This window comes from Nyctereutes procyonoides, unplaced genomic scaffold (genome assembly GCF_905146905.1).
Source record: "Nyctereutes procyonoides isolate TBG_1078 unplaced genomic scaffold, NYPRO_anot_genome, whole genome shotgun sequence".
NCBI lineage: Eukaryota > Metazoa > Chordata > Mammalia > Carnivora > Canidae > Nyctereutes > Nyctereutes procyonoides.
Window position 1 is genome coordinate 60,358,970 of NW_026575052.1, and position 12,620 is coordinate 60,371,589.

The following is a 12,620-nucleotide window of genomic DNA, read 5'->3' on the forward strand; positions in this document are numbered from 1 at the left end:
CCTATACGTAGAAACCAGCACACAGTAGGAGCTGTAGACATGTATTGGTTGAACAAATTAATAAATATGTGCTAATAGTATATGGTAAAGAACTTGGTACCATACTTGTCAGTTGATGGATTAGGCCATTAGTCAAACATTACAATGCAGGCTGGTATTTGCAAATCCCTCTTTGATCCAGAAATTATCAGGAGTGGGGATGATTTTCTCTCATTAAGAGGACTTATTGGTCATATTACATCCCTAGGAGCTAATAGAAAAATTAGGCATCATTGCAAAATGGGCCTCCTTTCAGACTGATTTATCAAAGAAGAAAATTATTTTTGATTAACAATTTTTTGGCATATTTTCCCTTAAGCCCACTTATGAATTGCAGTAAAGCTTAGAACCCAAAAATCTAGCAGTATTAAATGCAGAGACCTTTTAGTAATCTGATACCCCTTCACCCCTGCCAGAAGCATAGAATTTGAAGAAAATATACCTCTTTTTTTTTTTTTGTCATTGGTTGGGTTTTGGGTTTTTTTTTTTTTTTTTTTTTTTTTTGGTTTTGTTTTGGAGGGATGTCATTTTGTTAACAAAGCTTTTAAACACACACACGTGCACACAGCCTTGCATGTACGTTGTCTGGTTTTGCGTTTTGTTTTGTTTTTGCTTTTCCTTTCTGCCTCTGAGAGTACAAGTTGGTAAGTGAAACATAATGTGCCATTTGTAGGCTCTGCGACCATCCTCCAGGGCTGGTTACACTTGCTATTGCTAAAGTCTAAATAAGCACGTTTTAAGGAGCAGGTCTTGTCACCCATGGCCGATTGGGTCCTTCCTGGGTACATTATTTAACCAAGGTGGACTCAGGAGCATCGAGGAGGAAGACTAACTGGTATACCCAGGGGTGTGTGCAGATGTGGTTCCCTCTGGAAGGCCACCCGCGATGTCGAGGACAGGCCTCCCCTTCCCAGGAACATTCCTGAGCTAAGTGTCCAGATGACACTCTTGAAAGAAAAGAAAACACAAGCCCTGAACACCATCTCAGGATGACCGAAGGGGCAGCAGGGCTGTTCGAGCGGCAGCCCCTTGTAGGTGGCCGTCGGGCCGGGGGGCCGATGTTGCAGAACTGATGGGGGGTAACCTTTGGCAATTTTGTTTTCGGGGACCTGGGACACAGGAACACAGCCAAAGGCACGCAGTTGTGGCTGCTTTATGTAAACAATACTTGACTGATCCGAAGAAATTCTGAGGCCCCAAAACATCTCAGCGGGGATTCTGAGTAGGCCGTGCCTGTTCCTTAGGAGGCTGGGTGGCTCAGCCATGGGAATGCATTAACCTTAGTGCAGCCAGTCTTCTGGTGACCCAGGGGAGGGAAGTTCCAGCCCCCACGGGCCCAGGCCTGTGGGTGCTGCTGGCGGGGGACTCTGGGCTCCAGGGGCCTCCACAGCAGCATGGGGCAGCTCTTGTCCAAACCTGACGCTTTCTGAGTGACGCCCCTGTGTATCCGAGAGCCTGGTACCCCTCTTCGTCTGCCAGCGTGCTGAGTCTACAGATCCAGCCTGCCCAGCATTGTTTTACACCAAAGCAACACCTCGAATTGTCTGCTTCGTGCAGTGGGTCCTAGGTGAATATTTGCTGAAGGCAAGTGTGAAATGCAATAGTGGCGAGGAAAGCAACCGGCAGAGAAGTTGGGGTGTGTGTTTTGCGGGGGGGTGCAGGGGTGGGGACAGGGAGGAAGTGGTTCTGTTTCACGCTTTAACACTCCCTGGAGTCTCCTTCCAGGGGGCCCCTCCTGACCGTCCTCTCTTCTTCTGCACCTATCCTGTGAAAGGCAGTAAAAAATATCCATTTGCTCATTTGTCTTTGGCCTGCCTCCCCCTTCCACACTGTAAAGTTCCAGAGAGGGGGCCCTTTCTTTGTTACCTGCTGTAGCACACAAGCCAAAGGGAATCAGTAACTGTATCATATACACATACATACATGAGTATTATATTTATATGCATATTATATATATTATATGTTTTATATCTATATAATTATATAGATATAAAATGTGTGTGCCCTATTTTATTACCTCTAGGGAGTCTCCCAGGCAGCAGCCGTGTTACCCTGAGAACACTGCCCAGGAGCCCCCCTCCCCTTTCCAGGCCTGCCCTTCTAGGCTTCTCCCTCTTGTGCGGACCACAAGGCACTTTGCTGAGACCTCAGCCTGCACTGTGCTACAGAACAGGCCCGGAGAGCCTGCAGGTCTCAGATGAGCCTGGACCCACCCTCGCCCTGCCCCAAACCTGGCACCTTTCAGCCCTGAGACCCCACTCCCCTCCGCCTCATTCTGCTAGCATGGGGGGCTGAGGGTGTCCATCTCCAGGGCATCTTGGCTGGCTTTCTGACCCATCCCACTTCCCTCTAGCCCGGCCACTGCCCTTCCAACTGAATCTGTAGATCTGCCCCCACTCCTGCCTTTGTGCTGGGGTCCTGTCCTGCAAAAAGAAAAAGGAAAGAAAGAAGAAGAAAAATGCATGTATAATATGTGCACACACACACACACAATTTGTAGCTGGTCAATACTGTGTAGGAATATAACCTCCTGATCAAAAGCGTGGATTCTGAGGCCAGAGTGCCTGGATTCCCGGCCCTGGCACTAGCCATGTGTCTACTTACATTTTTCTGCTTCATTTTTCTCATTTCTGTTTTGTTTTAATCCCAGTGATGAGCTCTTGTAAGGGTTAAGTGAGTAAACTCACATAAATGGCCCAGAATAGTGGCTGGTATTAAATGACAGTCCGAACAGTGTGAGCTTGTGTGTGTGTGGTGTGTGTGTGTGTGTGTGTGTGTATAGTTTGCACCACATGGGAATAATTGCTTGTGTCTATATACAGACATGCACTCACGCATGGCAGCACACACGATGATATTTTAATCATGTGAGCAGAAATTTAGGAGGGAAGATATAAGGGACAAAATAAAGAGAACATAAAGACAAACAATAGGGGAGAACAACGTTGGGTTAGGAAGAATGAGCGATGTTTCTGGGCTTTCTTCATCAGAGAAGAAATCTCTAAGGTGTTTTAGATTTCCTGGAGCTAAGGTTCACCATGGAAGAAAAAAGTTAACGGGCTTAAATTAATGTACGCATTTGTAATGGTGCTTCTAAGTGAGTCTTCTTGTGTGTGTAATATTGGGAAATAGATCCAACTTTAACTGCCCACACTTTGCCCCAAGCCAGGTGACAAAAAAAAAAAAAAATCTGCTTCCCTCTCATCCTTTTACTCTTAATTAAAGAAAACCTCACCTCTTCTATGACTGAAACATTAAATCATTTGCAGGACATGCAATAGGAATAAACTGCATTTTAATATTTTAAAAGTCTTCATACTTTTGGAAGAATCAAAGGTACCTACCATTGGAGAGGAACATTCCAGGTCTTAAAAATATTTATCATGCCGCCGCACAATTAGCATGGGGGCTCTCGTCCTCTGTTTTATAGTTGTCAGTTAATTTTGGAAACTGGCAAGCTGCACAGAAATAGATGGTATGCTCTTGCTTCAACACTTCCTAAAAAAAGAACTGTTTGCATAGTTCAGGAATGGAAAGGGATGGGACATGATGAAGAAGAACGCTATTTCAGACAGATGATAAAAGCTGGCATCACTGTGCACCGGCGAATGTTCTACACATTTAAAACTAAAGTTTTTTTTTTTTTAAGGGATGCTAAATAATCTACAAAAAAAAAAAAAAGGAAAGAAAGAAAGGAAGACTGTATAATACCCACGGGACACTCATCAGCTTTTGAAAAGTGTCTATTCTGTTTTTTTTTTCTTTGATAAAATTGAATTTATAGCACAACTTCAGATTTGCAGGGAGCTTTCTTGTTTGTTCACATTGGTGATTGATCCAACAACTCCAGATCAAAGGGCAGCATTGTTATTACATTCTGGGATTTAGAGAGCCAGGAGGCAGAAGAAATTGCCCAAGGATATGCAACCTGTCGCACGCCCTCCATCATTTCAGTCTACTTCTTAGCCCCTGGGACAGCTCGATTTCTTGGACCACAGAATTCTGCTTTGTTGTTTTTCTCATCATTGTTTTCACTTAGTTTTTAGCATTCTACTCTTTTCATGAAATCAGATTATCTTAGTAATGGTAACTAAAGAAAGGAAATTAGGGCAATTGCGATAATTCCAGAAGGCATTTTAAGAAATGGATGGGAATTACCTGCAAAGTAGAAACGTTTCTTGGTTCTATTCCATTCATATGTACTGAGTGTCTGGGTTTTGCTGGGGATGGAGTATTCAAAATAACAGATAAGTCACAGTATTTAAAGGAGCTTTCAGTAGTATAAGATTGAACAGTATCCACCACTTCATGCCTTATATAATAACCTTTACTGGAGTATAAACACTTGGAGAGAAGGATCAGGATCTAATTCACCTTGGTGCCTCTGAAAGCACCCAGCATGGTGTGTGCCAAACATATGCTAAGTGTTCAGTGAGTATGTTGGATGAATAAGTATTAGTGCTGAAAATGAATTATGCTTAGAAGGTCATGTGGACATTGCAACCCATACAAGTTCATTGAAAAAAAAAAAAAGGCTTGTCTTTATTTTTTTAGAGCAGTTTTTAGGTTCACCGCAAAATTGACAGGGAGGTACAGAGATTTCTCTTATCTCCCTTGCCCTTGCAAATGCACAGCCTCCCCTCCCCAACTATCAACATCCCCCACCAGGATGGTGTGTTTGTTATCATCGATGAACCTACACTGACACCTTAGTATCACCCAGAGTCCATAGTTTGCATTAAGGCTCACACTTGGCCCTGTGTGTTCTGTGAGCTTGGACAAAATGTTTAACAACGTGTATCCACATTTATGATATCATATACGGAGTAGTTTCACTGCCCTAAAAATGTTCTGTGTAATACTTTAAGTTCTCTCAAGTGGGTTTTGATAGAGCGTTACCTAGGGGAAGCATAGCATATTATGCTAAATTTATTTTCCTCAAAGTTTTTTTTACAAGCGTACAAATTCATGAAAACACAAATGATTCAGATTATTAACAATAGAAAATGGGTAAAAATGAACAAGTTATTTTAAAAGCTCTAGTGTTTTTGCTTATCTTGAAAACGGTATTGGGTTGGTGGGTCCTGGCTCCATTACTGCAGTCAGATATGCTTGGTTCTTCCTCTCTCCGTGTTCTTTCTTGAAGCCATGGAGCTACATGCTCCAATGGAATCATCAGGTTTTTAGGTAACATCTGATAATTTAAACTGTGTTCATCCACTCATGCATGTTCACTCAAAATTACTTTTCCTATGAAGTAATGTCTGTGATTCTAATGTAAATTTTTGGGTACACAGTTGTGTAAAACATAAATTTCCCCCACTCCTCCTTCCTATGTGGACAGCATAATTTTCTTCCACAGCATTTTTGCTCTGAAAGTAAAGCCAACACTTTGAGCGTGTAGACCCGACTGGGTGGAATCCTGCATTGTCTTTCATGCACAAATCACACCTACAACTCACCACCTATTTCTAGTTTATTTTTTAAGAGGGACAGGTACTTAAAGACACTTGAGAAAATCACATCTTTCGTCACCCAGTATTTATGGTTGTCCGGCCCCTAGTCCTAATTTGAGATCAGTTTTTCTTAAGCTACTTGTCACTTTTTGCTCATTCCCAAGAAGATAACAGATTTCAGAGAAATGAGAACTGTTCCACAGTCAGTTTTCATTGGTTTTATATCTTGTTTCATTAAATTTGAAAATAAGAGTCTCACTAACATAAATTTGTCGAGGAGCAAACACGACATACCCTCAGTCTGCATTCACACTTGGGTGCCAGAAGCCAGAGGGAGATGGGCATTCTTGCCAGGCCTCAGCCACCATGTTTTTCCGAGGGAAGTGGAGAGTATTGCTCACTCCAGTAAGGTTTTGAAACAGAAGTCAATTATGGTTGCTTCAGTTCTGTTGTTCTACTGCAGAGCTTCTCCACTGAGGGCAGTTTTGCCCCAGGGGACATTTAGCAATGTCTAGAGACATTTTAATTGTCACAAAGTGGAGGGTGAGAGCGGTATGTACTACTGGCATCTAGTGGGTAGAGGCCAAGGCTGCTGCTAAGCATCCTACAGTGCACAAAACAGCCTTTATGACAAAGCAGTATCTGGCCCCAAATGTCAATATTGTGTGAGGTTGAGAAATGCTGCTCTACTATGTGATTTAAGTGAATTTATTATAATGTATGTCCAACATTTTTTTTAAAAAGATACCGGGGGACTCAATATGAAAGTACCTATAATCTGGAAAGCAAAAATAAAGAGTTAAAAGATTACAAAGAAGGAAAGGTAGTGTACCTTGACCCTGGCATGCTGCTATTACTGTGATCAAGCTCTAAACTTAGATCTAACCCTCCAGCGCCAACAAGAAGGTCAGAAAAGTTCATTAATTCATTCCTTGCAAACAAATATTTATGGAGACCTCCCATATGTCGGCCTCAAGTTACAAAATAATAAATACTAAAATAGAATTTAAAAGATACCTGTTGTGATCAGTGTTACAAAGGAAGACTGAAGGGAGGGGTGCCTCTTAGCTAGGGTACCCACAGTTCTCATTCTGTTTGGAAAGAGAAATTTCTAGTGCAGGCAGGGAATTCATACAAGAGACAAATACATGTAAAGCCTTCAACAGTGTAGCAGACAAAACTTTGCACTGTGGTTTTGCTAAAGAAATGGAAGCTTTCTCTCAAAAGTTGGTTTCTGAGGCAATACAATCTGGAGGTTTAATATTATCTGGCCTTTGGGGCCCCTGGGTGGCTCTACCGGTTAAGCATCTGACTCGTGATTTTGGTTCAGGTCATGATCTCATGGGCCGTGGGATCGAGCCCCATGTCTGCTTAAGATTCTTTCTCCACCTGCTGTCTCTCTCCCCACTTGTGCTCACACCCTCTAAAATAAATACATAAATCTTTAAAAAATATATTATCTGGTTATTTAGGAGAGAATATATCTATAAGAGCTCAAATTCACTCATTGACAAATCTTTTGTTAATTGAAAGTGGTATGGCTCTGCAGGAACCAGCGAGTCCCTGCGGCGCCTGGGTACTGTCACAGACAATAGGTAGGAGAGAGTTCTAGAGGCTGGGAGGGCCAGAGAAAAGTCCTGCAGAAGGAAGCCCTTTATTTGGATGGTCAGGATGAGTAAAGACCTTGGGAACCTAAAGCTGAGATTCCTAACCCAAGGTTGACACAGTAGTTATAGAAGGTCCACGGATCATCTACAGTTGTGTGCCATATTTTGTTGCATCTGTATGGGTATATTGTTATTTTACCCCATGTAAAGTGTTTGTGTCTTTAACAAGATTTTTAAAGGGATTATATGACCTGAGGAAGATTATGTACTACTGTTCCTAAGAATTCCACCTTTAATCCCCCAAAGCAAAGTTGAACCTACCTCCACTTTTAAAATATCTCATCATTAAGCCTCTATCTCTACCTCTTACTCCTTGCTTCTCTCAACTTCGAAGAACACATTTCTGATTGAAAGATAGGATATTGCAATTAGGAAAAAAGTTAGTTTTGAAATTTGTCTCTTATCCTTCTTATTAGCACACTGTAAAGCTTTCAGTTAGTGACTTGTCTTTTGTGCCACTTGAATTATCCTAGCATGTGCCTTCAAAAATCCCACCTGGTAGGATGCTATAATGAAGAAATAAAAAACAGCAATTTGCTACTAAAAGAGTTGGATTTGTGCTGTACGTGTTCTTTCATAAACCTCAGGTGACAGAGATCAGCAACACAAAGACACATTCTTCAAGGAATTTGTTACTAAATGATTCTTGGGAAAATGAATACATGTGCTTTATTTAACTGGAAAATACCTAAAAGGTGGTTTGGGATTTTTTTTCCTTCCTATTTTCTTTCTGTATGTTGTACATTTTCACATGTTAATATTTTGAACAGAAAGCAGAGGCAGATATTTTGCATGTGTGTGAAATTGCTTTGAAAGTGACCAATGAAATATTTATGGGAATTAATGAGAAATGTAATGAGTCAATTATAAATTTCTAAACAGGTGCATATACAGTATCTTCTTGATACATGTGATTATAATGCCTTGGCATGTTATGGTTTCATTAAACAGATTTTTATAATTTACCAAAATAAGCTAATCGTATGTATCTTCTTTTTCTCCTTCAGAGAGACAACCACCGAGTTAGCGGGAAGTCTACCAAGGTGAGCAGGCTGGCTTTGATTATTCTGTGTGTGATTTCTGATGCACCTCAAAGGAAATGCTGTATCTTCTTAGAGAGGCCTTTGTAACTTTCTCTTCCTCACATCAGATTCTAAGACCTCGTATTTCATGATGTAAATGCCAAAAATTGTGTATGAGTCACATATAAGATATGTAGCCAAAAAGTAATGAGAGAAATGTCCATGTATGACTTAGAAAAAGCATCCTTATTTTTTTTTTAGTTATATCATGCGTTTGGAGACGTATGTGTAAGCTATATTCTCTGCAGAAATCATAAACATGTTGCTTCCTTTATTACATTCATGGGAATTAGCACAATGAATTGTATTTTTCTTCAGTATACTACTATTGTGATTGCATTCAAGGACTTCGAGAGTTATGAAAGAATTCTATTTTCCATTAAAGAACTTACATCATAGTTTTGATGATAATATCAATACTTTTGTATTTCTTATTATTGCTGAAATAAATATTTAGTAATATCGTCTCGGAAAAGAAATCGATATATAAATTGATCAGTGTGCTTTATATATTTTTGATATTTTTGTCACTATATGAAATAAGATATGATGAACAGGATGCGTATTATAGACAACTAGCTGTCAAAAATGATTATCGCTATTTATTAGATGAAAGAAAAAAAGAACAACAGTATTTTAAGAAATATTTTAGTGGGCACCATATGCAGAACCTAGCATCTTGCCTTGGTCTTTGAAGGTGCTCCATAACCGCTTGTGAATGAGTGAATAGGGCACAGGGTATTTCCTGGGAACTGTTGGAAATGAAAATGATGAGAATCTCAAGAACAAGAAAAAGAAGAGCCAGAAGAATGTGATAATGAACGGCAGTAGGGAATAGGGAGAAAGTACATATCGTCACCATCTGTTACAGGAGATAAGCACATTTGGTTGCTTTTTTTTTTTATGTAAAGAAAATCTTTGCTTATAGGATCGTGATTAATATTGCCAAAAAATAAAACTGTTTACTGTGATCCAAATATTTAAATTACTATATGTCTTATTTCTTTGGGTATCATCCCAAAGAAACTTTTCAACTCCATGCCGGCTTACAAGGTTAGATGCGGACGTGTGTTCTGGTGTGTGTGTATCCACACTGAGTTTGTTTGTCATTGTGCTTCTGCTCCAGAGAAAGTTCGCTGTGAAGACCTAAGCATTTGTCATTTTCAGAGAGAGAAAGAGATGTGGATCTGCCCGTGTTTGTGGTGAGGAAGTTAATCCCGAAATAATGGAATGCAGAATGACTTGCAAACTTTTCTAGAACAGCTAAGGAGCAGACCACCCTGGTATTGTCAGATGAAACCCACGTGGAGCTATAATCACATGGATAGAAATTGCTCAGATGTCTGAGAGACCTGGTGTGCACCTTGGGTCCTATTAAGTAGTGTCATATCGGGAATACCAAGAGGCAATGCCCATATTCCCTGCGAACCATCTTCTGTTGTAGCTGGTTTATTACTTGAGGGAGGATCTGATCTCTCCTGCAGTTTGGTGGGAGGTTATTTTGGCAGTGAGCCTACCTATTTTTTTTTCCATGGGATTTTGCTATTCTAATGTTGCACCATGTTGAAAATAAATATGACGACAATCCCATCCTAACCATGATACATAGTCATTGTAACGTACTACAATTAGGGCATGAGAAATAGTAGGTTAGGTCTTTCTCAATTATGCTTCTTCTGATGTGGTCTCAGGTATCTTTTTACTTTCTTTAGAGCAGCTCAGGACATATCCAATTGACAATTATTTCTCTTCCTCTTATTAACATGAGATAATGTTAATAATGTCGGTGAGGAATCCTTCTGTTGGCAGCAGACTTTTTGCAAGCAGTCGTTGGTTTGTGTGATCTTGTAGAATTCAATCAGTTGTCCAGCTTTCAGCCCTTTTAGAGATTTCTCCAGCCTGTCACTGGCAAAGTGCAAATGAGCCCTGGGAAACCTTGGTGCTATTTAGAACAAGGCACCTGTAGTTATTTTGTTTGTTTGTCAGCTAATGATGAGTGGAACATGACATTTTGTGTTTTTTATGCTTTTAGTCATAAAAACGTGCTTATGCTATAATATCTAGGGAAAAATGGAAAATTCAGGCAACTGCTAACTAGTGATATATGGCTGGAAAGGAAGACGGTGGCATTTGAAAGCAGTTTTGGGGTTTGGTTTTCATTGGCTTTGACTGTCTTGAAATTTTCTGAAAGGCCATTTACAAATATTGCACGGGGGTGGAGTATTTCAACTTTAATTGCTTTACATGGCATTAATTTAAAGTAGCTGGCCACTGGCTGATAATATTCTGTGAAAATGTACAAATCATGTAGCAGTGGATTGTGTCTTGGTAGTTAAAAATGCTTTGAAGTTGAAATGAGATATGTGCGAAAGGTACTTGAACAGGTACCAGGTTTGTTTTTCATTACTAATGATAACCAAAATGTGTTTTTGAATTCTTGCCATTGCTGAAATTAAAGCCCGGTAATAATATGTCACCAGAAAAAAAAATTAGATTATATGAGCAACATGCACTAAGCATTGTAATTATATTATAAATATTAAAAACAACGATCTTGTTGGGATTAAAACAAATATTTAAACTGGCTACACGTACTACTCATGCTACCCCTCTTTGTCTCGAAGTGTCCTGGAAATGGAATGTATGTTTCTTATTTCTTGAGCTGTGAAAATGATCATTTTCAATCTCACAGGTGACTCCCCACTTTTATTTTGCTGTAGCAAAGGGCAGGTTAGCAATCTGAACAATTGGTTGTTGTGAACTGTACCTTGTGAACTGTAGGTAGGGATGTAAATTTTTCCATTACAAGCACGTCTTTCAAGATCTTTTTTTTAATGGTGAAGGGTGTTTGGTTTGGGTGGATGTGTTTTAATTAAATTATGGTAAAATCCCCAACTATTTAAATGGGAAAGAGGTGCTAAATTAGTTATGGTAAGCTGGGGTTTTAATATAAATGATGCTTATCTAGAGCTAGCACTTGATACTGGATAGCCGAGTAAAGGTATAAACATGGTTTATATTAACAGAGGCTTTAGGATAATCGTGTACTATTATTGGCTATTTTTGAAAAGGTGAGGGCATTTTAATTCTTTGCTAACATAATCCACTCTTCTAATATAAACTGAATACTTTGGGAAATAAAGTAGTGTACTAGACCTCAGTAGAAGTAGTTGAAGTACTACAATGAAGATTCGCGAGCTGGTTCTTATAGCACAACACCCAGAGGTCAGGATGCTCTTTGAGAATCATGAGGTATTAGTTAATGAAGCTTAAGATAATTAAGTATGTAACTCAGAGGCCACGCTGTACAAGATGTTAGCTATTGGAGGCAGGGGCCAAAGGTGAAAGTAAAGAAAGAAAAACTTGGACTTTTTTCTTATATTTTAATCCAACAACTTGATCTTTTATCTGTGCCTTCTTTGAGGGGATTAGGGAACATAAGTATTAAATATACTGTAACAGAGCTCCTGAGTCCTAAAGCACCAGCACAGGCCATAGGGTTGCTATTTGAGATCCTCTGCCAGGAAAGTAGAACTGCTTGTTTATGTGACTATCAGAGATAAAAGTCACTATACTACTGTTTCACATATGGAATTTGGGTCTTCGATTATTGATCTTTGTTATTTGGAATTTGAACTGAATAGATTCCTTGTAGTGGAAGAACAAGAATAAACTTTCTGATTGGCCATATCTCTCAGTCATGGGCACTGGGTTTTAAATTAGATGCCTGTGCCCCGTAGAGAGCTTTGGTAAGTAAAAGAACCTAATATTTCTTGTTGTCTTCAATACAAAATGCTATCTTCTTTAGAAATTGGAAGATAGGAAGAAAAAAAAAAGAAATTGGAAGATAGGGACACCTGGGTAGCTCAGTGGTTGAGCATCTGCCTTTGGCTCAGGTCATGATCCTGGGGTCCAGGGATTGAGTCCTACAAAAAGCTCCCCATCATGGGGATCCTGCTTCTCTCTCTGCCTGTGTCTCTGCCTCTCTGTGTGTGTCTCTCATGAATGAATAAATAAAGCCTTTAAAAAGAAAGAAATTAGAAGATTAAAAATGTTGGTGGCACCCAAAGCAAATGCAACAAAAGCAAAAATTAACAAGTGGACCATATATCAAATTAAAAAGCTTCTGCACAGCAAAGGAAACTATCAACAAAATGAAAAGGCAACCTGTGGAACAGGAGCAAATGTTTACAAATCATATATATAACCTAATAAGGGATTAATATCCAACAAATATAAAGAACTTATACTGCTTCTCCCTCTGCCTGTGTCTCTGCCTGTGTGTGTGTGTGTGTGTGTGTGTGTCTCATGAATAAATAAATAAAATCTTTTTAAAAAGGGTGGGGGGATCTCTGGGTGGCTCAGTGGTTTAGCGC

General features: G+C 39.8%; 1 protein-coding gene across 3 annotated transcripts in view; it reads left to right on the forward strand.

Annotated features, from left to right (window-relative positions):
* The window catches only part of CELF2 (CUGBP Elav-like family member 2), an 812,543-nt gene that overhangs the window by 404,102 nt on the left and 395,821 nt on the right, over positions 1-12,620 (forward strand). For all 3 annotated transcript variants that reach the window (XM_055331578.1, XM_055331570.1, XM_055331569.1), the window contains one exon: positions 8,170-8,205. Coding sequence is in view for 2 of the 3 variants with exons in the window: in XM_055331570.1 (XP_055187545.1) it covers positions 8,170-8,205 (36 nt within the window). In the remaining variant the exon portion in view is untranslated. The remainder of the gene's footprint in view (positions 1-8,169; positions 8,206-12,620) is intronic.